The 26,915-nt window shown below is 38.3% G+C and overlaps 1 protein-coding gene across 2 annotated transcripts in view; it reads right to left on the reverse strand.

The window, feature by feature from the left end:
* Positions 1-24,051, reverse strand: part of MMP16 (matrix metallopeptidase 16) — a 311,674-nt gene extending 287,623 nt beyond the window's left edge. The window contains exon 1 of one of the 2 annotated variants that reach the window (XM_060610852.3): positions 23,528-24,051. In XM_060610852.3, coding sequence (XP_060466835.1) covers positions 23,528-23,659 — 132 coding nt within the window. In that variant the 5' untranslated portion in view covers positions 23,660-24,051. The remainder of the gene's footprint in view (positions 1-23,527) is intronic. The other variant, XM_060610851.3, reaches the window with a different exon arrangement.
* Positions 24,052-26,915: the final 2,864 nt, after the last annotated feature.

Consider the following 26,915-nt stretch of genomic DNA (forward strand, 5'->3'; position numbering starts at 1 on the left):
AGACGATCTGGAATCGATTCCCAGCTTTCCCACTTATTAGTTGCAAGACTTTAGGTAGACAAGTTTTTCAAATTCTAAATGATCTCAGTTTTCCTGTTTGTAAAGTGAGTGTGGCAATAATATTTTATACCTCTCAGAGAGTTAAAAATGGAATAAGGTAATATATATAATATTTAGCACATTGCCTGGCACATTTGCAAGGTGTTCAATAAATACTGGCTATTTTTCAAGGTAAAGGAGCTATGCCTATGAAGATGACAATTGGAAAAAAGATAGTCAATGCAAACAAATATTAACAATTCTACCATATGCGAGTGAATTCCCTACATTCAGTTGTATACAAAGTAAAAATCTAGGCCCATTACAATGGATAGAGAAAAAGGGAAATGGTGGTAAATAAAGTAAAAAAAAAAAGGTAGCTAACTTATCCCTGTTCCTGTTCAAAGTGATTAGAAGGTAAAGAGAGAAGGGGAACAAGCCAGTAAGAGTCACAATTGGAGAACTGAAGGAAAAAAAAATGTGATAGGAGCATTTCGAGTACACTTCAGATAAAACTCATAGTAACCTTAAAACATTTTTTTCTCCTCTTCCCCAGACTCCCCATGTGAGGAACAGTATAAGAAAGCAGATTCATGTAAGCATCAAAGTGCAGACTGGGAGGTAAAAACTGTACTGCTTGTAATTGCCAAATTTACGTGTGGAACAAGAGATGAACCAGAGAATTACAGGCCAATAAACCTGAATTCAATTTAGAAGAAGAAATGGAAAACACGTGGAATTGCCCAGATAACAATCCTTGAGGAAATTCTATAACCGTGCTTCCCAAAGCCAGATCAATGGTTCGGCAGCATTAAAATCACCTGGGGGAAGGGGAGACTTTTTTTCAAAATGTAGAATCTGAAGTTCTACCTCAAACCTCCTGAAATAGACCTTCTGGAGAAGGAGCCAAGGAATCATCGCTTCAGACAAGGTTCTACTGATGACTCATCTACACATTGAAGCTTGACACCCACAGGCCCATGGCATAAAAAGAAGTGACGGCAAGAGACGATGAACAGAAAATTACTGATGGCTTCTTTTCGATTCAGTGCTACCTATTCTATGATTACCTACATGCATAATGAGTGTTCCATATTGCTTAGTAAGTGATCTCTTCAAATACATGTTACATGGTAAGAGTACACAGTTTGAAAAATCAAATTGAACTTCAGTATGATTGTACTTAACTTTAAATTGCATCTGCTGAAATTTTTTAGGTTTATTTGAGAGAGAGCAAGAGCATATGCGCGAGTGGGGGAGGGGCAGAGACAGACAGAGAGAGAGAGAGAGAGAGACAATCTGAAGCAGTCTCCAAGCTCTGAGCTGTCAGCATAGAGCCGGACACGGGGCTCGAACTCACAAACTGTAAGATCATGACCCAGGCACCTCTGCTGAATTTTTTAAGCACGGACAACTTACAGGTAAAATTGCCTTAGCTCATTTCTGACATTAGATTTATAGGTTGTAAATTGCTTAGTACAAATTTAAATTTTTTCTTTTTAAGCTTAACATTTTAAAATCACACCACATGGGGGAAATATAAGGTACAGTTAACTCCATGGGAGAAAAGGTACAAGGCACAGAGTGATAAAGTTGAGTTTATTCAGTGAAAAACTCAGTCCTGCTTATCTACACTCTATAGCTATGCATGCATCTGTTCCCAATTTGAAGAGAGTATACCGCAAACACATTAGTTCGTGTTTTCCATGGCTGACCTCTTTTCAGAAAATGAACATATAAAGTCCTGCTTCATGCTTTTGTTTATCCACTTATATCAATATGATGTTTAAATAAAAAGGCAAAAAGTTAAAGTCCTCCAAACTAAAAATACTTCGATTAATGCAAACACTTTGTCTCTTCATCCTCTATCGCGGTCCCACCTGGAAGCACTAACCCAAAAAGGAAAGGATCTCGGAGTTGAAGTCCCATGTCCCATCATTCACTTCTTCTCCACCCTCAAAGAATCCTTCAACAAAAGCACCACCATACACATTCCTATAATACAGACATTAAAGTGAATAATTCTGCATCCTAGTTTGGAAGGTATCCAGATACTACCAAAGCCTCCTGCCACCTAAGAACTGAATCATCACTATTTCATCAGATAAGTCAGTTTGAGGTGACTTAAAATGATATTATTAGACTAGATGTATTGTACCCTGCAATGATAAGTCTTGGGAGAAAATAATTTAGTCAACTGTATTTCAGAAAACAGATAAGAATCGCTTCTCGGCCTTTTGGCTAAGATCAAGTGCAGAAAACAGATAAGAGCCCTTCTTAGTCACAAAGTCATTCCTCTCCAACCTCCTATAATTGAGTCTATAAAGGAGTCTATAAATGATAGTTTATATTACAAACATCAGAACTTGGAAACACACTGCCTTATTTTCTATACTAGTTTTATGGCTGTGCTCCTTGTTTCTCCAGACTATATACACAGCAAAGGCCTTAACATCTACATTTTGTGTCCTAGATATTAGAATTAGAATGCATATTTATATACTTAGGCTTATATTTCTTTCCTATTAAAGTGAATATAAATGTCTGCCATGTTGGGAAATGCCAAAAAGATTCACATTAAAAAGGAAAAAGCAATGCAGACCATATGCTAGTGGCCTCTCTAGAAAGAGTGGCCAATATCTTTATAGTATCAACTACCATTCTTTTACTAAGAAAATTAAAAAAAAAAAACATTCTATCAGGAAAAACTGTGATGGGAATTCTATTCTATTCCCCTATCTCATAAATTATCCTCTAAGGATAATTAGTTGAAAAAAGGCTGGATATGAAGGGCTTGTTATTTTAAGAGCCTGAAATTGGAGTAACTCTCCTACCAGCTAATGAAATGCCGTCAGTCGCGGGCACAAAAATGACTTCAAAAGAAGGGGTTGATGGGAAAAACAAAATGAAGAATCATAAAGTTTACTCTTTGCTACACATGTACTGTGTAGAAAATACATGGGGAGAGTCAGGAGGTTGAAAGACTAATGGAGTATTACTTAAATCGTGATCTTTGCCTCATATGAAGGCATCAACATTTAATATATCATTTTACCCTACCGTGACATAAAAACAATATCATTTATTTGAGACCTAGCTCAATAAAACACTAGGCTTAACTCTCACAGGGCTCCATCTAATAATGCTACAACAAAGGACAAATATTCTTTCTAGCAACACTAATTCTTCTAAGGATAATGTGCAGTGGGGGAAAAGTCCTTTCTCAGTGTTCTCTTGTTTTCTCAATATCCCTCCTTCTCATCTCCGCCTCTCTCCATTTTATAACCACAACAAGCCCCACACATAAGGCCTAAAAAAAGAAGAACCCCTAGAGCTTAAGTGTCTGATCTTCTTTACATTTTCTTGGAAGCAGGAAAACAGTTACCTCCCTTTAATATCATTCTGTCTTATTTGCTACAACGTTTAAAAATAAAATGAAAATCCCAAGATGTATATAAAAAGCTAATTTCCCAAATAGCTCAGAAAGTTCTTTCAAGATATGCATACATACATATGCTGTATTCTCTATCTTTCCTTTATGAACACACATATATATGCATGGATATGAGATTATGTGTATATAGTTAGAAGTGTTTAATTGTAACATTACAGATAAATTTAAACAAAGATGAAACAAAGATGCTCTTATTTAATAGTGCCCAGAACTGTGATAACTGAATCACAGCTGTGGGACAGCCATCTTTGCTGCCAAGGAAGAAAGCATATCTCTAATAAAATGATTTGAGACAAAATCAATTTGTACAAGTGTGACTTTAGAAGGTATTTGGGAATGTCCTGGTATTGTCTCTCTATCCTTTCTCCCCATTAAAGCTGGTTTTTAGGAAATCCATAAATAATAAATCTACACATCAATATTCAAATGACTAAAACGTTTTACTGTCTCACAAGGTATTTTTTGTCAATAGTAGGCAAGAATGAAAATAATAATAACATTTACCAATCGTGATGGTAATTTCTGTAATTTGATCATTGACAACATAGCTGAATGCCCATTTTTGGACACCAGCACACGTCCTCATAAACCCTGGCAAGAACATAGGAGTCCCAAGCCCTGTTTCCTACTCTGGTTTCTACCACAGACTTTCTGTGAAGCCTGAGATGTCCTCAGATTCCTCATCTAAAAAAGCACTGATCGAAATTACGGTTAAGGTCCTAACATGGAAAAAGAAAAATGGGGGGAGGGGGGTGGCAAAGAGCAACAGCCTCAGCAGTTTGCTGTCACATCTCAGATAAAATTAGTTGAAGAAGTTTCTGGAACAAAAATTTCTTGAGAGCAAATACTGAAGATGTCCAAAATTTATTGTTTGAGCCCATCAGTAAGCCTCCTGACTTTGTGTTTTTCTCAGTCACACTAGTTCAAAATTCTGCCACATTTATGCTAATTCCTGTGCTCTGTTATACACAGTCATCTGTGCATGGTGACTCTTCTTACAGCTTTTCCATGGAAACTTTACTCATGATAATTGTCTCTACACAGGAAACAACCGTATAACAGAAAACATACCTTAATCCTAACTTATTCAGAGAAATGGAGGGATAATGACAAAGACAAGAAAGCGGAAGAGAAACATAGGAAGATAACTGTGCATATGGGGGGGCGTGGGCAGTTGGAAATGCTGAAAGAAGGGAAAAATAGATTAAAGGGAGAGATAGAAAAGAAAAAAAGAATAAATCAAGTCAGCTATTTAAGACATCTATTGTTGAAGCTCTATCCAACACGCTTTCCCTTTTCTGAGGAAACAACTACTCCCCCACTCCAACTATAGGATTATAGCTGCCATCATGGTCCCACAAAGTATTTCTAGTACAAGAGTAGACAAATGATCCAAACTGGGCTAATGAGAAACTTTCTTTAGGGTTTTTCATAGCAGAGCTCATACTTTAGGGAAGTATATGCATATGGGCAGAGGGAAGATATTTTCTCCAAGAAAAGTGATAAAGAGAAACGGTTGCCAGGTGACAGGAAACCCATACAACATGGAAAAAGACAATCTGCAGCAAGAGAATGAAGCCAAACACCAAAGAGTAGCAAGCATGAGGGTCAGACAGAAAGTTCTGCAAAGGTCTCACCTTTAAGATATTTGCAACTGTCCCAGGCTTGCTGGGTCAGCCCTTCCCTGCAATCTGTAAATTACGTTAGTATTTTCCATTAAACCTCCTTTATTGGGCAAGGTGGTTCAAACTGGCTTTCAGTTGCATGAAACCAGGAGTACTGAATAAAAGTCTTGAATAAAATGTCCAAATTCTATCACAAAATTAACCAATCCATTTGTTGTTTCATTCACAAAACAATTTTGTCCACTCACCACTGTGATATTCATGGAAATAATAGGACTACTAAGTCAGAGATGCAAAATTTAAGGAAACTTTCAAGGAAACTACAAGGAAATAAAACAAAAACCACATTAAAATTGAGGAAAAATAGAAAATGTGGATACCAAATTTCAATATCTTGCCATTTTGGTCATGCTGTGTCCTCACCATCAATCGTTAATTTAAAGGTAATATACAAAGATTCCAGAGTTAATTATCCTGGATAAAATAACTAGGATTTTAAATATTTTTGAGGTTAATTGACAGTTGAAAACAAATAGGTATTTATTTCCTATTTCCTAAAGTCAGAATAAAGACAATGTGCCTAGTGTCATGATAATTGCTTAATACTGCTCTAGATGAACTAGTCAGTACAATTATCCAAAAGAATGAATCAGAGACAAAAACAGGAAGTAAAATTATCTTTAAGTATAAATAATACAACCTTGTGTCCAGACTATTCAAGAGGATATACAGAAGGATTATATGATACAGTATGATGATTTAACAAGGTATTTGGTAATTAATATATAAAAATCAACAGCTTTTCATTTTTGGGGGGAGGAAACATGAAGGTTTGTTGTTATTTTTTAAATTCAAGTATAGTTGACATAGTACTTTCAAGTGTACCCACAGTGATGAGACAATTACTGTATTATACATTACAAAATGCTCACCACAGTAAATGAGCATTTTTCTTTACATAAAATTGCCTGGTAAATAGAGTGGAAGTCCCCATTCTGATTTTTTTTTTTAAGAGAGAGAGAGAGAGAGAGAGAGCAAGTGCATATGCATGTGCAGCAGAGGGGCAGAGAGAGAGAATCCAAGCAGGTTCCACAATCAGTGTGGAGCCTGAAGCAGGGCTTGATCCCACAACTCTGGGATCATGACCTGAGCAGAAATCAAGATTTGGCCACTTATCTAACTGAGTCACCCAGGTACCCCGGAAGTTCCCACTCTAAATAGCAACAGAAAAGGGAAAACCTAACTCCAAATCTACAGAAAGCCGCAAAACACTACTGAGAGGGATAAGCCTGGTATTGTCCCGGGAAGATTTGAATACATCAGTGAAGAAAACTTTATCCAGGAACAGGTTGAATTACTTATGAAAATTAGTATATGAAAAAGGCAGCTTTTAAATCAATGAGGATGTCATGGATTGAATTCCCGATCCCAGTCTTTCACTCTTCCTACATCCACATCCTTGGGCTGGCCTCATCAGAGGCAACGTGTATATCCAAACCCCTTAACACTGGGGCTTGCTGTATAACCAACTTGCTTGGGCAAAGAATGTGGTCAGAAGATACTGCGTGCTAGTTAAGAGGCATCAGCTGCGGCTGCTTGTCCTCCAATGCTTTTACCACCACCAAGGGAACATGTTCCACTTTTCCTCTGGTTCTAAGACCACATGCAATATATACAGCAGAGTCGCCCTAGCCTAGCTGTGTGAAACGAAGGTGCCCTGGACCACCCACAAATCCATCAGATAAAATCAAATTTGTCCTAAAGCATTGTTTTTTTATAGTTATTAGTTCTCAACAACACCAAAGTGCTATGGAAGAAAGATGTATTACTCAATATACAGTGCCAAAGCACCTGTTAGCCAGTTTTGAAGAAAATGAATTAGATTCCAATTTTTGTGCTTGCATCAAAGTCTTTTACTTAAAGATTTAAACAGGAAAAAAAAAGGAAACAAAGGAGTGTTTTATTTAAGTTTTTTTTAAATTTATTTTTGAGAGACAGCACAATAGGGAGACAGGCAGAACAAGAGAGGGGGGCACAGAATCCAAAGCAGGCTCCAGGCTCTGAGCTGTCAGTGCAGAGTCTGACACGGGGCTCAAACCCATAAACCGTGAGATCATGTTTTGAGCCCAAGTAAGATGCTTAACCGACTGAGCAACCCAGATGTCCCCGAAATGAGTGCTTTTAAAAACACCTTTAAAATGCTGGATACTTCTTAAAGCAGGATACAAAACTAGAAGTCATAATATAAATGACTAATTAATCTGAAAAAATAAATTAGCAAAATCAAAATGTATCAACAAATTCATATTATCACACAGGACAGAGAATGGGTCAACTTTCTTAACACATATAGAATTGTTATAAATCAGTAAGAAAGAGAAGACAAAATACAGAATGGTAGGAAATGGAAATCTTTGCAATAAAAAATATAAGTGGATTAAGGTATTTTTTAGTGCTAAATATTGATATTCATTTAAATTTGAATAAAATTAATTTTTCGCTCATCAGATTAGGAAAAAAAATCTTAGGTAATAGCAGGTGTGCATGGAATCAGCCATGCTCAAGCACTGTTGAAAACTATTAATTTGAGGTATCTTGGGGGTAGCAATTTGTCAGAATTTACCAAAATTATAAATAAATATATAGGCATTAATACAGCAATTACACTTCCAGAAATGTTATTTGTTAAATAAACTCACAAGTGCTTAAGAAAACATATTGTTTTATTGTTTATAATATAAAAAAACTTTGAAAATAACTTACTGGTCCAGTGATAATGCTGTAGTTAAATCAATACCACATAAGTTATAACTTACTATATAAGTATGAAGTTGTTCTTTATGTATGGATATGAAAAATTCTCCAAAGCATCTATTTATGTTAAAAATGTATAGAACATTTTTTACATTTTATTTAATGTTTTTATTTATTTTTGAGAGAGACAGAGAGAGACACAGAGAGACAGTGAGCGGGGGAGGGGAAGACAGAGAGAGGGAGACACAGAACTGAAGTGGGCTCCAGGCTCCGAGTTGTCAGCACAGAACCCGACGCGGAGCTCGAACCGCGAGATCATGACCTGAGCCGAAGTCGGACACGCAACCAACTGAGCCACCCAGGAGCCCCAAAAGTGTATATAACATTTTAAATAATGTGTATCCATTAAAAGGAAGAAAGGCGGGGGGGAAGGAAGTATGTGTGTGTGCATCTACAGAATTTCTGGAAGTTATTCAAGTAACAAGAAGAAAAAAAAATGAGAATGTTAGTTTTTAAATGAATGGAACCTGCAGCCCTTAGGCAGATGGCTATCTCCAACCAAAAGACTTAGTAAGTCTTGAATTCCTCGTATGATGTTATACTAGAAGACTAATTTTTCCTGGTAGATGCAGAAGTGAATAATGGACTGTTTAATATTCAGAAGGCTACATTTTCTCTCCTAAGGAAGATGTAATCCAGACAGACAATACATGTATCAATGAAGGACTGAAGAAAGTCTTCTTTTTTCTGTTTTTATCCTGCCAATTTCCAATGTGTAGGTGTTCAGCAAGAGAAAATCCATCAAATTTTAACATCTCTTGAGTCAATTCTTCATGGGTCTTCAATATTGTACTTGTTAGAACAATAAACATGGTCTAATTTTAATGTAAGTTAGAAATTCAAATTATTATGTGATTGTTCACTCTCAGGGTTTTACATGCTAATGGATGCAAAAGTTGACAACATATCAACATTTTTCTCATTCATGTAGCTAAAAGAGGGATTGAGATGATTTAAGATGTCCAGGGAAATACAAGTAAAATTGTTTTTGCTGTTTCCTAGAAACTGTCTTGGGAAAGTTGCCATTTATTAATAGTAATAACTACAACTGAAGTTACTGTAGTAGAACAAGGTTATTTTCCTTTATATTTATTTCCCTAGCTGTTTTGATACATACCTCTGAAAAAAAGTGACCATTTTTTCTTAATGTCAAGCCAATAGACATTTATATAAATGTTACATCAGTGAAGGAAGACAGAAAACACTTATTTATATCAGATATACTAACGTAACATAATGGGGGTGACTAGAAAAAAATCTAGAAGTCCCAGCTCCTTGCCAGTTAACCACTGATCATTAAGATAGACATACCTTTGATTATTAGAAGCTAAATATTTTTAATAAAGTAACTGAAACAAATTTATAAGGTATAAGTGTTATATTTTCACCCAGTAAGGGCTAAACGAGTTAAGGCAAAAAACAACTATTGAAATGAGTCAAAAAATATCAGTTAAACTAGAAACTAACACCTGTGAAAGGGGATGATATTCATTCATTCCTTCAGCACGTATCTCCTGAGCTTCATACTTTCTGTAGGGCAGTGTTAGGCTCATAAAACATAGTGGTAACCATAGGAGATATACTGTCTCATCATAAAGTCATAATTTACTGTGAGACTTAGATATGAATCTATTACACAGAAACCCTGTACAACAGGTTTGTGTTTTTTTTTGCGTTTAACATATCAAATTTAACCATATGCTCCAGGGAAACAGAAAAATTATTTAATTCAAATCTCCTCAAAATTTCTCTTCTGGTAAATATAAGTTTGGCCCACATGGTTTCAGAGACAGGAAGACCAAAACTCAAAGGCATAGAGAAACAAAAGAAGTTGATACTTGGCTTCTGAGTGTCCATGTGCCAAGTCTTAGCAATTAACAAGCTATTTAATGGATTTTCAACAATAATTTTAAAGTGAGCCTTCTGTCTTACATACATACATCAGTATGCAACTTTGAAATAAGACAAAAAACTCTGTGATTATAATTATGAAAGATACTTTGAAGAATCAGTAGTAGAAAAGGTTATTTTAAATGCAAAATGGGCTCTTTTTCTGGTGGGGGTGCAGATGGGAATTAGGGAAGGCTAGGTATCAAAGGATAAGAACAGGGGTAGGAAAGAAATGAAAGACTTAAGCATTTTAATGAAGACTTAAGGTATATGGATCTTGGTTACACCCAGGAGGAAACAGAGAAAACAGAACAGCTACTTAACAATGATTCTCAAAGTTTGATCCAGGAACCTCTGGGGGTCCTAAACCTCTTACAGGAGTCTGCTAGGGCAAAATTATTTTCATATGATGTCATTTATCTTTTCGCTGTCATTTATTTGCAAATGACACTGCAGTGGACCAGAGGCTACATGATTTACAGCATCGTAACTGTAAATACAGATATGAATGTGAAAATCCAGCTGTCTTTTGTTAAGCCAGATAATACAGGTCTTGGCAAAATGTAAAACAATGTCTTTTTTTTACTGTTGTTTTTTTGTAAAATTTATTTTTCAGAAAACTTTGTTTACCACTTATTTTAACAATTTGATTACAGTGTGCCTTGCTTTAGTTTTCTTTGTGGTTTTGTGTGTGTGTGTGTGTGCGTGCGCGCTTGGGATTCACTGAGACTCTTTGATCCATGAATTTATATATGTTCCATAAAATAAGGGAAAGCTTTAGTCATTATATCTCCAAATAGTCTTTCTGCCCCCTCCCTGTTCAAGGACTCAAATTACACATATATTAGGCCACCTGAAATTGTCCTCTTTATCCTATGTGCCACTCACTTCATAAATTTTCTTTTCTCCCTATGTTTCACTCTGGATAACTTGTAATGCTGACTTTAAGCTCACTTTTTTTTTCATTAATGTCAAATCTGCTATAAATTTCAAGTGTATCTTTAATGTCACATATTATAGTTTCAATCTCTACAAATTCAATTTGAGTCTTTTTTAATATCTTCCATGTCTCAAGTTTTTGAACAAAGAATACAGTGGTAATAACGGTTTTAATAATCTTATCTGCTAATTCCAACATCTGTGTCACTTTTGGATCACTTTAGATAGATGCTTCTCCTCATTATGCGTGGTGTTTTTCTGCTTCTTTGCATGCTTGGTAATTTTTTTTTTCAACTGAGTACCAGACATTGTGAATTTTAAACTGCTGGGTGCTGCATATTTTTGTATTCTTGTATATCTTATTGAGCTTTGTTGTGGGAAGCAATTAAGTCACTTAGAAACAGTTCGATCCTTTCAGGTCTTGCTTTTAAGACTTTTTAAGCAGAACTAGAGCAGTATTCAGTCCAGGACTTTGCTCCCGCTATCGGGGCAGGATGGTTGAGTAATCTCCCCATTGTCCTATAAATGATGAGGTTTTCAAGTGTGGCTGATGGCAATGGGCACTATTCCCAGCCCTGTGTGAGCACCAAACATCATCCCCTCTGATTCCCTTAGGTTATTTCTTTCCCTGACCCCTAGTTCTTACTTCACAGGAATGAGCAGATTAATTCTCAACTAAATATTCAAGGGAACTCTCTGCAGACCTCCAGTGTGTTTGCTCTGTGTAGTTCTCTCCTCTCTGGGATTCTAACCTGTGCATTCTTACCACCTTGGTCTCATCATACCCCCAGCTGCATCTCCTTAACACCGAGAGTCTGCCTGATTAACCTGGGTTCTGCCTTCCCTGTACTATTGCCTGGAAGCTCTCTCAAGTCGACAAAATGAGACACTGATAGGGTTCACTTTGTTTCCCATTTCTCAGGGATGACTGTCCTTCATTACCTGATGTCGAGAGACTTGAAAGCCATTTTTTCACAGATTTTGGTTATTTCGGAAGGTAGGCTAAATCAAGAGCCTATTATTTATCTTGCCCATTATCCTTTACTTCTTTAATCTTACAACAAGCCATGAATTGGGTATTATTATCTCTACTTTACACATGAATAAATTGGGGCGCATGGTCAATAACCTGGCTCACTCAAGTTCACTGTGCTTGTAGAGATTCAGCTAAGATTTTCTACTCATTTCTTCAAAAGTTCTTGCACATAGCCATTATGATATACTGCCTCTAAGGGAAGTGAGAGATAGCTGAATGAATATTTAACACTGAGAAATTTTATAAAATCAGCTAATCGGGGTGCAAATGGGTTCGGAAACAGTTCTCCTTGAAAGGCTAATCAATGAACTAAGTGAGCCCTGAAACCTATACACAGCAATGAGAGTAAGAACTGAAGATGTTTTTTCAGTCTTTCATCAACCACCAATTTGTAAGTTTCCATTCCCTCCACAACAAAGACAATGATCAGACATCAAGTCTATTATCAAACAGTGAGGAGGCACCCACTAACTTCTGAAGCACCCAATCTATCTCCAGATTTACCTATCTCTGAGAAAGGTTTCATTTATATTACAACTAAATATATTAGAAATAATAAAATAAATTGGTTTCCTTATAGCTTCTACTCAACTGATACAACATATAAAAATAACAAAGTCCAAAACTCATAGAACATGCCATTCAATAGCTGTTTACATATATATCCTTCTCCTGTAGGAAAATAGAACACAGACCTCACATAGGCTTTCCTTTACATTTTCTACAATGTTCTCTTCATCTTGGAATACAATCAAATCTTCCTAAAACTTTTGAAAATCACATTTAACGTTAACTGCAACATGGCAAATAGTTAAGGAAGGAAATATGATTACTTTTATATGTAATTTAAGGTTATGCCACACTTATTTTTTATTTTTATTTTCTTTAGAGAGAAAACGCTCCACCAGGGAAGAGGGGCAGGAGAAAGAGAGAATGAGAATCTTAACCATGCTCCACACACAACACAGAGCCCAATGCAGGGCTTGATCCCATAACCCTGGGATCACGACCTGAGCCAAAATCAAGAATCGGATGCTCAATTGAGTGAATCACCCAGGGGCCCCAAGATTATGCCACATTTAATATTGTTTGTAAGTAAACATAGGTCACCAACTTTCTAATGAGTTAAAATTCATAAAGAGCATTCAACAGTAAAACCACTGAGCACCAATATACTGAATCTTGAATCAACAGCAACCTATTCAGTTTTCACTCTAGGCAAGATTCTGCCTAGGGTAGACCTAGCACTTTCATTATGTATTGATTATCTCTTTTGAGTAGGAAATACAAAAAATGTGAACAATGGAACTGGACCATACTGTCTTCTTGGGAAATTGGAAATTATTATTTGCCTATACATATTTACTTAGTTGAGAGGCTGGGCTCCTGCAGCCAGCTTGCCTACTTTGATTCTGGGCTACTCCAGGAGATTCAGAGCTACCTGGCCTTGGCAAGTTCCTCAACATCTTGGTGTCTCAGATTTCTCTTTTGTGAAAGAGAAATGACAGTGTTAACTCACAAGATTGTAATGAAATTTAAATGAGTTAATATATATGAAGCACTTGGAACACAATCAGGTGCTCAGCAAATCTTCAGCCAGTGCTAACATTTTTTATCATTAAAATAAGGTAGTCAATAAAAGCAACTCTATGTATATTTGTTTTATTGGTTATTTGGACCTTGTCTAATTAGAATATAATGCCAGCACATGATTGTTTCTAAACTCCGGACATGGGTGGGGATGAAGACACTGAGATACACCCTATTCTTAATGAAGAAGATTGCTTGACATTTTCTCAATGTTGTCATTACAAAACCTGTGCTATAGGCAAACAGTAAAGATCACAAATCAGCTTTATGAATGGTCAAAATAAGGCAAAGACTGGTTAAGTAATTTGCTTGAGTCACCCATGGAACAAACAATTTCACTCAATCCACACGCAGGAGCATATCAGTAAGTTATATGAGTAGAGCTCTTAATAATATTAAAACACCCAGGGGTGCCTGGGTGGCTCAGTCGGTTGAGCCTCTGACTTCGGCTCAGGTCATGATCTCACAGTTCATGGGTTTGAGCCCCATGTCGGGCTCTGTGCTGACAGCTCGGAGCCTGGAGCCTGCTTCAGATTCTGTGTCTTCCTCTCTTTCTCTCTACCCCTCCCCTGCTCACACTCTGTCAATCTCTCTTTCAAAATATAAATAAACATTAAAAAAATCTTAATAATATTAAAACATAAAAAATCCAAAAATGTTTTATCGGTAACTGGGAGGAAGTTTTCGTAATTTGTTCTCAATTTCATACAAATCATGGAATATATATTTGACTCTGGAAGTTATTTGAATCTGTTCTTCCTTATTCACAATGAAAGAAGGGTGCAAATGTGGCTTTCCATGAAATTTTACCCAATTTTTAAGCCTGGTGTCCTGCAATAAAACTAAAATATAGGGGCACCTCGGTGGCTCAGTGGGTTAAGCGTCCAACTTCAGCTCAGGTCATGATATCATGGTTCGTGAGTTCCAACCCTGCACTGGGCTCTGTGCTGACAGCTCAGAGCCTGCAGCCTTCTACAGATTCTGTGTCTCCCCCTTTCCCTGCCCCTCCTCCACTCACATTCTGTTTGTCTCTCTCAAAAATAAACATTAAAAAAATGGGGCGCCTGGGTGACTCAGTCCGTTGAGCCTCCAACTTTGCCTCAGGTCATGGTCTCCTGGTTCAAGAGTTCCAGCCCTGCACTGGGCTCTGTGCTGATGGCTCAGAGCCTGGAGCCTGCTTCAGGTTCTGTGTCTCCCTCTCTCTCTGCCCCTCCCCTGCTCATGCTCTGTCTCTCTCTCTCTCTCTCTCTCAAAATAAATAAACATTACAAAAAAATTTTTTTTTAAAAATTAAAGTATGAAGTCCCTCAAGACGCTAAACTGGAAGAAACAAGTAGGACCAAGAGGAGTGACTGCCTAGCACTTGTGTAAAGAGGGGATGAATGCACAGCCATTAAAAACCCCAAACAAATTCAAGTATCTAATCACTATAAACAATGACAAACTATTAACACATGGTAGAGTTCAACTGTGAAAGTTCCCATGGAAAAAATGCCTCCACTGACACCACTCAGAGTTTGACTCTGCATCAGCCTGTGCAGAGGCTCATGCCTGCATTCCACTGACATCACCTCAGGTGCGTGCAATTTGGGGACATGAAATAAAGTTTATAAAAGTATCCAGCTTCCCTTAAAAAGGGGCAGTTTATTTCCCCTTAACTTAAGCATGACTAAAACAAATACTGCAAAATTCCATTCCAGTGAGTAGTTTATTTGGGTTTATTTGGTCATTTCAATACATCACTCTAAGGACTATTTCTCCTGAGACTATCTGTGAGGCCATGGCTTACTTCATTTATCTAGGTTTCATGTAACTGACTAGATTAAAAAACTTTTTAAAAATCTGAATGATACTTGTGAGTAAATTATAATATCTTAATTAAAGGGTGCTTTGCCCTGGGTGTTGCATGGAAACCAATTTGACAATAAATTTCATATATTGAAAAAAAAAATAAAATAAAGGGTGCTTTGCCCCATACATTAGTGACTGCCTCCATCCACCAAAGGTCGTATTATAATCTGCTCAACTGAAAACACATCTGAGGTCCCTATTTAAAGAGAAAACAGCTTCACACTTTTGTGGCTCATTTCATACATAATTTAAAAAAGAATAATAGGTAGGGGTGCCTAGGAGGCTCAGTGAGTTAAGCATCTGACTTTGGCTCAGGTCATGATCTCAAGGTCCATGAGTTTGAGCCCCATGTTGGGCTCTGTGCTGACAGCTGGAAGCCTGGAGCCTGCTTCGGATTCTGTGTCTCCCTCTCTTTCTGCCCCTTCTCTGCTTGCACTTGGTATCTCTCTCTCTCTCAAAAATAAATAAACATTAAAATTTTTAATAAAAATAAAATAAAAAATAATTTAAAAATAATGGGTAAAACCTATATTTTGAAATCCATTTTCATGGAAAAACAAGTATTCAACAAGGCCCCATGGTAAACATTAAAAAATAAGATAACTTTAGTCTCACAAGCTTTTAAAATTGGATTTTTGCTACATATAACCAAAAAGGCACGATCAAATTAAATTTACTCCACCTCTCATCTGTAAGACTAGAATTATTTCACTAGGCATTTTAGCTAAAATGAAAATACCAAAAGCACCTGCAGTCACTATAATGTATAGTTTCTGATCTAGTCTACACCTAAAAGCAAGGGATATATAAAGCAGTCCTGCATTATAACATTCATTGTCATGCTGTCATGCCCAAAACTCCTGGCCTCCCAGAAAAGTGCTAATTTCCTTCTTAGTTCATCAAATATGTACTCATTGGTGCCAAGAGGCTCTCAATATAGCTACCTCACATCTTAAATCATAAGCCATGTGTTCATTGATTTCTTGCAACTTTCTCTGATTGGCTATGATTCATTTGAAGGCATGTGACTGTACCTAGTGTCCGTGATTTTAAACCAAATTCTTCTACTCCATTGGAGTCTTTAAGCAGCTCAATAGCTCCCTCTAGCCTCCTTTTCTATACTACACCCACAGATCACATTTAATCAAAGGTCAGGGGGCCACAGTGGGATTTTTCTTATTCTGTTGGCTAAACTTCTGTTAAGAGGCTCATCAAGATATTCCACTAATCCAAACCCAAGGATGCACGATGCCAAACGACTGTGGTGAAACACTAAGACAAAAAACATCCACTCAGAGTGCTAAATGACAGGAAGCAACAATCAAATATGGTTTTATGAACCTCAAAATCTATAAATAAATTTCCCATGAAAAAGAAAAAGAAAGCAAATGAAAAATTGGTATCACACACACTATTACTTATCCTTTTAGCGTGGAATATTTTTGCTGTTCACATAAGCTGTATATTTTATAAAACAAATGGAATCTGATTTTCCACATTCAAAATCAAAAGTATTATGAAGAATAAAAATAACCCTCCAAGAGCCATGTGCCAAAATTATTTTCCACAAAGGGTAGAAAGGATATATGGTATAAGACTTCATTTCACTACAAAATATGTGTATATTTTTTATAGATAATAGATTTGAAATATGAGACCCTCTCCCCCCCTCAAAAACCAAATTTTTATCTTATTTCAAATTGCCTTTTTAAGACTGAAGTGCCAACTTACAGATGATACATATTTTTCAAAATAACATCAAGCCACGTTTTTAATATTAAAATTTTAAAGTATGCTACCTTGGCCAAAAATTGATTTTGAAATTACATATAATTTGCTACTGCTGCCAGTGTTTTTATTACTCAGCAGAAGGCTAGGATTATTTTCAAAATGGAACACCCTGTGTCACTACAGATGATAACAAATGTTAGAATTAAGTTGCACATTCTGCATGTTTTCATGATACCTACTTCAGGAAAAAAAAATCTCAATACTACCTTTGGGATCTAATTGCCCCCAAATTTACATAGTAAATATGTACAATTTTCCTCCTTCGTCTATATAAATTAAAGCTTGGAGGCTAAACACAGTAGGATTTCAAAACTCATGGAAATGTCTTTAGTTATAGTTTAGTTCAACTTTTGTATTTGCAGATGACGGCGTTAAAGAAATGACTTGTCCAAGATCAAAGCTGTGTTAGTACAAGAACCAAAGTTAAAGCAGACATCCCTTGACCTCTGTCCTAGGGCTTCATTACATTGCCAGCTACCTTCTATTCCCAGTGTTAGAAGGGCAAGATTGTTGCTTTTTAAAAAAATGTCTTTGTCGTTATAGAAAACATTTTTTTAAGTGTTTATTTATGTTTGAGAGAGAACACAAGTGGGGGAGGGACAGAGAAAGGGAAATAGGATCTGAAGCAGGCTCCAGCTGACAGCAAAGCCTGAGGCGATGGGGTTTGAACTCATGAACCAGTGAGATCATGACCTGAGGAGAAGTAGTACGCTTATCCGACTAAGCCACCCAGGCACCCCAAAAATACTTTAATACCTTTTTCTGGCCCTTTAATAGTTTTTTTCTTCCCCCCCCTCCTTCCTCTATTAATTAAAAAAAAAAAAAAAAAAGACTTTTATGTTCTGGATTTGGGGTATAACAAAAACCTGGCCTAAGTTATATATTGAATCCCACCTACTACAGATAGGAAGCACACAGGCCTTGAGCCAATTAAAATAAACAGGCCCACTGAATCATAAGGCCTATTTATTTTCCATGGTATTAGAAAAGATGAACAGATTTCTGTAAACTTAGTTTTATAAAAGAAGGTGTGAGCTGAACTTGACATTCTATGATAGTAACAGATGACAAGACAAAATGTGCAAATCATATTCCTGAACTAAACTGTCTAAGAAAAACCCACGGGAAGAAAATGTACTGATGTTAGTGGTTGATATTCAGTATATTATACTTTTTAAAAATGAAAAAGGTATTAAAATAAAATTTTCGTGGACCAACTAATATGTCTTAACCTGACAGACTTTTATGTAATTAGATGCTACCACGACAATTTACCCTTGAATCAGCATCCTTTTTTTTTTTTTTACTACTCATAATGATATCTGAAAAGTATTAAGTGTTGCACCAGGTGAAGGCATGTTCCCATCTATCCATCAGATCTAATATGATCTACATATATTCATTTAATCATCAAAACAACTCTATGAGGCAGGTACTATTAGTATCCCCATTTTACAGATATGTACAGTGAGGCTCGGAGATTAATGAATTAGTCCATTATTAACTTAATAATTAACTTATTATTAAGGAAAAGAGCCGGGATTACAATCTAGCAATCTGGTGCCAGAGTATGTGATCTTAATCATTATACTACTCCAAAATAAAGAACAACTTCATGGCTATAATTAGACTCACAGATATTTAAAATAAATTGTGACAGAAAGTAACATAAAAAATGAGTTTCTCAATTTGAATATACATGCTGAAGGGTCAGAAAGTTCCTGAAGGAGCTAAAGAAATCTTTTTTCTTTTAACCTTGAACAAATTTAACTAATTGATTCAAATGTCCCATGGCGTTTTTGTTTTTTTTTTTTTTTTTTTTTTTTTTTTTTTTTTGGCTTGAAATAATTCCAAATGGTCATTTACCAAATATTCTGAACAGGTACACTTGGAGTGTTTGGGATAGGTCAGGCAGTGAAATACATTTACATAAAATAATTGATTAATCCAACTTCAGAGAAAAGAATTATACCACTGAACAAGTACATTAAAATTTTATGTTCATAACCTGAAATAGCATGAATAAGAAAAAGTAAAAACTTTAAATCTGCCACTTTTAACTTGACTCCAGAGATTTAAAAAGCTGTTATTGAACCCAACTCTATCCTTACTTGATGGCAAAGAAGATACTGAAAGAGGAAACCCAAGTGTATAGAGAACGATGGAATTGGAAAGTTGTTCTCTGTGGACTTCTCAGGGGAATAGTAAGAGACATCCTACCTGGCTAGCACGCACTCATCTGTAAGGGTTCAATGAATAACCCTAGATCTGGGGAACTTGACCAGATAACTCTGAACAGAGAAAAGCATAAGGTAGGACACACAGGAGAAGCTGTCTTCTGGTCTCCTGGTCATAGTTTTTGGTCCTTATGAGCATTCCGAACAGCCAGCATTCCTACTTTGTCTTGGAAAGCCTGAATCTTGCAATAGATAAAAAACCTTTATGAATCAGTCACACAGCCCCTGTTCTTGCCCAGTAAAAAATGCTACAGGGGGAATTATGGGATGTAATCAGAACAGTCTCTTATTCAAGGGGGCTGACCAGATCACGGCATGAGCAAATCACCTTCCATGAGGAAATGAAATAATGCACGTTGATTAAACAAGTAGGATGCAAGATATATGAAAAAAGTAACCCCAATATACGACATTTTAAAATCTATAAAATATATCTTTAATCTCTGAAATGCCTCATCACCAATTACTGCCAAGTTTAGATGTAGTACAGAGCTACTCCAAGTAAATTCTGACCTTTCGAGTAGATTCAGATAAACCTGATAAAGGTGAATAAATACTAAATCAGTTAAAGAAACATACTGTAGGAAGAATGTAGGAAATGGTGACACTCATGATTCACAGTACTCGCCATAAAATATCTTATTTAAAAAATATAGAATCTCTCTTCTTTCATTAATTAGGACAGTAAGATCAATTTTTGTTTTATATTTGCCACAAGAAAGTAATCAACTTCCTATGCTTTGATATGTGCATCTTTCAGAGTATCACATCTTTATTTTACCACTCAATTGGCTTAAAATAATTTTCCGCATTAGAAATGTGTGTGAATGTTTAAAAAACAATAAACAATATGTTGCTAATATATTTAACATTTGACAATCAAAGTTGACGATGAAAGTTATTACTCTCGTGAACTATATACTATCTCAAATTTCATAACAAAAATGCTTGCAGAGTACAAAAAATCCCACAAAAGTTAAAAAATAAAGAGCCTCAGGATCATGATATTACCCATAAGAACATTATTTTAGAGACAATGTGATTTTTTAGAGCACAGAGTTTCAATCCTAATTCTTTGTTAACAGTGTAGCTTCATGTGACCAATGAACACCTCTGATTGAGACTGCTGTCCAATGATTGGAGTCTTTGACTTTTAGTTAACATTAGCAATATACTTCTTTTGAATTGTGGTAATGACTTACACACTGTAAGGCCCACAACCCCCAAAATGGGTCCAAGAGTGTACAAAAATCTTTAAACAAATAAACACTGAAAATTTGGCATAAAAAAAAAACTGTTCTACCCAAAATATATAAGGAGATGAATGAATTGAATCTCTTCCATAGCACTACTTCTGGTAGTGTCTGACCCTTTCTTAGCTATTGAAATGTTCCTTTTGCTTCTTAAAAACAAGAACAAATAAACAAAATACAGTCTTTCTATGTCACAGGCTTCCACCAGCATATTAAGAAATATCTCCTGCTCTGATCACTGAAAATCCCAAATGCTTATAATCTTACAAATAAGCAGGAAAGAGTTAACATGAATATTTCTACTCAGTCCCCACACCTCCAGGGGAAACTATGTTTTTAAACCTTAAAGTATAGGGATAAAAAGTACAGTGTTCCCATCAATTGTGAAGTTCAGTGAGGAATAAAGCATTGTAATTTCAGCTGTCAGCATAAAAAGCATCTCTCAGAAGCTTCGTTCCAACTATAATAACTTGGTGTGCTTGCTAGAAAAAAAATTTATGATCATATGAGCTTCATGCATGATTGATACCATTACTGTTTATTTTAAGACTGTCCTTGAGAATCAATCAAATAAAGCATTTCCAGTGTTTGTTTTGCAACCAAGAATGAAGAACACAATCAGTGCTTTTCTAGAGAAGATGTGACTGACTCTTCTCCCTATTAGAGCTTCCACCAAAAAGAAATATCTAATAAAGGTGAATCAGGCAGAAATTCATGTCAGAAAATATCCTGTCTTCCCATGTTCTTTACAGTATGTGGAAATAACTAGCAGCTACTCTTATGATTAAAAAAGAAAAATAATGGCTATCATTACACATAAGGAAGTATATAAACCCAACTAAGAATATGCTCAGTGCTTAAAAAACTAACTGGAAATAATACAAACTATGAAGCATAATCTAATCTAATTTTCATTAGAAAATTTCCTATGTATCAAATAAGGCTTTTAAAGTCTCAGATGGCACCAGCCTCTTATCATTCATAAATATTTGCATGGTGTAATAAGCATGGATGAAATAACTTAAATACTCTAAAAATGGGGGAAATAACTCTTTTTTCCATGAACCATTTTTCACATATATCTTGAAGAAAAGATCACGACAAATTAAAATGAAATATTTTTTTTAGTAAAATTAACTTTTCTTGCATAATATCTGATTGAACTGCCTAAGGGATTCAAACTATAAAGAAATACAATAGAATTTATGCGTAGCCTCAAAAAGGAAACCTAATAACCACCCAAACACTGATGGTATCCCAACAATGTCTGAAAGCAAATCTAAGACTTTGCCAAAGCAAGTAGCCATCAATCCAGACTCTCCCTTCTACTCCAGTGAGCAAAATAAAACCAAGCACTTACTTTCGCCCACCTCCCCCAAGCCCCACCTTAACCACCATCACCACCAAACTGAAGCAATGGGCCCCTCTGTTTATAACATACATAAGAGCTTGCCACTTTCATTCCTTCAGTCTATGAACTAATTACTCCTTCAGTTCAACATTAAATTATCTCTTGATTTCAGTGTTACATAGGAAAATCGATCTGTGCCATATAATTCTAAAAGTTCAAATTTGCAATCGAGAGAAAGTCTGGACTTTCAGCCCCTTTGCATCTCTCTTTTTATTCAGAAAAACAAAGTTGTATTTTTCAAAAGGTTAAACAGTTTTGGTTTTCAAACTGGGATTTCTGTGTAATATAATCATACAGAACATCTGTAAACTTCTTCAACTCTTGATAATGGTTCTTACTTTTCCAAATACTTTCTCTACCCACCATGACTTATTACATGGAGTCCTAGGAACAGTTTGTATAAACACAGGGTTATATTCAGAATATGGCCTCACACATGGCATTTATTATGCACACTTTGTATATAAATCTGTTACACGAAACATGTTCAAATGCTGTGCAACAGGTCCTGCTATTGTGTAAACACACCCTCCCAACAAAATGACAGTAAGCTTTAAAGAATCAACAATATTTTAAAAATCACATTATTCTTCAGAGACTTAATCGTAATTCTTTTGAGATGTCAGAAGACAGAAGACCTAATCAAAAGGAATCTATTTTACTAAATCCTTCTTCCTGTCTTCGTATTCCACCGTGTATGTTATAAACTGGAGTTAGAGCCCAGGCGTATACACATTTCCATTGATTTACTGCACATTACTGGCTTTAGTGCTGAGTTGATGACAGGAAGAGTACTTTGGCAGAGGTCTGACAAGTCCTTATCCTCAAGTTCCCTTCTGCTTTATGTCTGTCTGTTCCCAAAGCTATCAAAGTAAAGCAAATGACAGACTAAAACCTCTCGGTTTTGCCATGAGAGTGTGAAATCAAATTAAAAACACACCTCAGAACTATTACATTGGGCCACGTTTATTTTCAATTGGCGGGGGGAGGGGAAGAGAAGACACTTTAAAAGAGATGGATTTCACGTCCTCTGTGTAGCCAGATCTAGTTACAGTGTATTAAGTTATGTCTAAATGAGAAAAAGACTCTGTCTAGTCAAGTGTTTTATCACAAAGTAATGTTATTAAACATATCAAGTATTCCCACGCTCTCCTCCAGATTCTTTGATTTTAACCTCCTTTGTTAGGCACAGAACACGGGGAGAAAGATTTCAGGAACAATACCAAGACAGCACATGATGCCAAGCAATGAATTCTGTATTTCCTGAACAGTTTTTTCCTCACAAACTCAAACTGCTTTACACGTTTGCTATATGTAGGACTTCGCCTTTTCCCTGGGTGACAAGCATGGACCGGCTACAAATGTATCTCCGAGCGCGCAGCATCGTGCTTTGTGCTGCTGGGGATAACGGATTCTCAGTCTCGCGCGCATCCATCACCTAAGACACAGGGAAACTCAACCAGGGTCTCGGCGGCTACAAGGGAAACAATGTGTTGAGACCTTGGCTGCTCGGAGCTACCAGGATCCCAGGAGTGAACGAAATGTTTCAGGGAGCAGCTCAGGCAAGGGGGAAGGAAGAAGGCTCTCATACTCTTACCTCCACATTGAAATACTGCTCCGTTCCGCAGACGGTAGCACATAAAATCCAAAGCAAGGTTTGCAAGAAAAATACCCCCGAATGATGCACGAAATCCAACCGTCTTCCAGTGCTGAATGTGAGTAAGATCATAGTGAACTGTGCTTCAGTGGATGGACGAGCTCCCCTTCGTTTTCTCCCTCTCTCCCTCTCCCTCCCTCCCTGGTCTCCTTTCAAAAAAAAGTCCTCCGGGTGGGTAAGGAGCTTGCAGGTTCACCCACAGCCCGGCAAGGGGAGGAGACTGAGGGCCCAGCACACGGCAGCCCCCGAGAAGCAGCGGCGGAGGCAGGGTCAGCAGCTGCCTGCATTCACCATCCTCGGGGGCCCGTCACCGGGAACGTGGCGCCCAAGTTCACCGGCGGTTCCGGCTCAAAGCGCCGAGTCGCAGCCGCAGCAGCAGCCGCCGCCGCCGCTGCCGCCGCCGCCGCCGCCGCCTCCTCCAGCCCGTGCGTCCTCCTCCTCCTCCTCCACCTCCTCCACCGCCCACTCCGCCGCCGCCGCTGCCGCCTCCTGCTTCTGCGGGAAGGGCCTCCGCCGCTCCTCGCTTCTCGCCTCTGCTTCTCCTTCCCTCCTCTCCTCGCTCCCCTCCAGAATGTTCATCCGTAATCTACATAACTCCTCCTTCCCGGGGTCTGCCTGACTCTCGGGCCCTCAGCGCGCGCGCGCACACGCACACACACACATACACACACATCAGCGCGCGCGCACACATATCTGCACATGAGCACACACACAACTACACACACACACACACACACACACACACACACTCGCGAGCGTGCGCGCCCTCTTCTTCTTAAAGGAGACGGCTTGTAAAGGGGAACAGCTACTGTACCGCGCACTGGAAGTAGCCAGACCTCCAGAAGGGCCCTGGATTGGGATGAGGTTCCTTAACATACCGCCCACCCCTCAGCTGCGAGACGGGAACCCGGGAACCTGGGCGGTTCCATCCTTTGGTCTCGCCCACCCCCTCGCGAGCATCTAGAGACAAGTGCGCCCCTCCCCGCCCGGAGACTGGGTGGGGCTCAGGCTGCGGACCCCGGCTTGGGCTGGGGAATGGCCCAGGCCGGATCTCGGAGGGCGGCCCGCCTCGTCAATCAAGCGTCCCTGGAAGGTCGGAGGGCGCGGGGAATCAGAGGGAGCGCCCGAGTCGCTGTGCGCCGTTTGGGCGCTCGCGTAGGTTGCCGGGCTGGTCAAGTTTGGGCAGCCTGAGATAACAAGTACCGAGCGTCCAAAACTTTGTTGGGGTCCACCGACCGAGCCTGTGGCCTGTTGTTTCCCTGACTCTCTTCTACCGTCACAACACCCTGCCTTTCCCGGCTCAGGGAGTAGGCACGGGATTTGGGGGTCGGTGTCAAGTCGAATTACAGAAGCGGGAAGAAAATGTTCACTTTCCGAAAATGTTGTGTCCAGTGGACGTACGGACACACTGCGACCCAGAAGAGGTGGTCCCGCGTGTTAACAAAACACGGGCTAGGGAGGGCGGGGGGCGCTGGAAAGAAACCTCGCTGCGAGAGAGAGGGTAAGGGCTGGGGAAGAAAGGAGGGGGAGCAGCCTGAGGAAAGGCGAGTAAAGCAGCTGGCAAGGGCGGGAGGAAGAGGCTGCGCGCAGACCGAGCGGGGGAGAGGCTGGCGGGAGCGAGGAGAGCTGCAGGCAAGAGGAGGAGGCTGCTGGCAAGCAGCTCAGGAGAGCTGCGGGCAGGGGAACTTCAGAAGAGGCTGCCAAAAAGGACTCGGAGCCTCAGCAGTGTGAGGCAGTGGACAGCGGGGGCAGCAACCACCAGCCCTTGGCAGGTGATGCTTTGGCTGCAAGAGAAAGGGGGAAGGGAAGCAGGCAGGCATCTGCTTGGGGGCCGTGCCAATAAATGTGCTTCTCCTTGGCAGCCAGCAGAGGGGAAGAGGAGCCCACGGGAAAGCGGTGCAGGCAAGGTTGAGTATAAAGGCTGCTCCAAGTGTGACAGCTTCCTCGGTGAGATGGAAGACAGAATTGACAAGGCAAATTTCATGGGTGAGTTGATAAAGCAAGGAATAGGACTGCAAGAGGTCATATTTGGTAAGCAGATGAAAAACGCTGGAAAACGCTTTGCCAAAAATTGCTCGGGACTGTAATAATGTGTATCCTAAAGAGAAACACAAAAAAGCTAAGGAATAGGTTTTTGCAGCTATTGCTTTAAAAACTGGAAGAAATGTGACCCACCTACCTGACCCAAGACTCCCAGGGAGACTTTTCTGACCGTCTGCTCAATGCACAGCATGTCCTATCCACAAAATAATTTTGAAGACATAAGAAGAAAGACCTTATGTTGTATAGCATATTAAAATTTGCAGAATGTTTTTACGCATAGTATCTCATTTAATTCTCACAACACTCTTGAGGATTTTGTTTTTATTTCACAGATAGAGAGAAACGATGGTAATAGAACTTTCTAGCAAACCATTCAAGTGACAGAATTCAGACCTGACTCTTCTTACTCCCAGTTTAGTGCTTTTCCTGCTACATTCCAGTGACTTTCCATATATAAATCCATTTCTACTCTTAACAGTTTTATAACCCATAGATTGAGATGACTTTCTTTAAAAAAAAAAAATGGCCAGAAGACAACATGAAAGCAAGATCATTATATAGAAGTTATATGGTGTTGCCTGCCAATGTAAAGTAACAAAATGTGGCAGGGAGTATTGTCAATAAATCAACAATTATTTTAATGTATACATTATATCTCGCAAAATGCAAAATGAAGGAATGGAAACAACATTTTTACTAATCCTTGAAATAGTATTGAAAGGAGGGAGATTCAAAATTATACACTAGTTGTACAGGAGAAAACAGTTCTAAATGGTGAAGCCCTTGCTAAATGAGGCTGAATATTAGAAGATTTTGTCAAGGAAGTGGAATGCAAGATGCGTCAAAGAATTGTCAAAGTATTGTCAAAGGAAATACCTGAGCTCAGAATAAAGAGATGTATTAGTATTTGTGGAGGAAAAGATATAGGGAGGGATTGCAATGAAGTGTGAGTTCATGTTTCATCAAATAATCAAACGAGAATTCTTAAAGTATTTTATTTTAAATTTTATTCATTTTTGACAGAAAGAGAGAGAGTGGAGGAGGGGCAGAGAAAGAGGGAGAAAGAATCCCAAGCAGGCTGCACTGCCAGCACAAAGCCTGCAGCAGGACTCAAACCCACGAGTCATGAATGGTATCATGACCTGAGTGGCGATCAAGAGTTGGATCCCTTTCACTAAACCATTTTAGATAGGGGGCCCCTGGGTGGCTGAGTCCATCAGGCTTCTGACTTCTGCTCAGGTGATGACCTCATGGTTTGTGGGCTGGAGCCCTGCCTCAGGCTCTG

This window comes from Panthera onca, chromosome F2, assembly GCF_046562875.1.
Source record: "Panthera onca isolate mPanOnc1 chromosome F2, mPanOnc1 haplotype 2, whole genome shotgun sequence".
In the NCBI taxonomy this organism is placed as follows: domain Eukaryota; kingdom Metazoa; phylum Chordata; class Mammalia; order Carnivora; family Felidae; genus Panthera; species Panthera onca.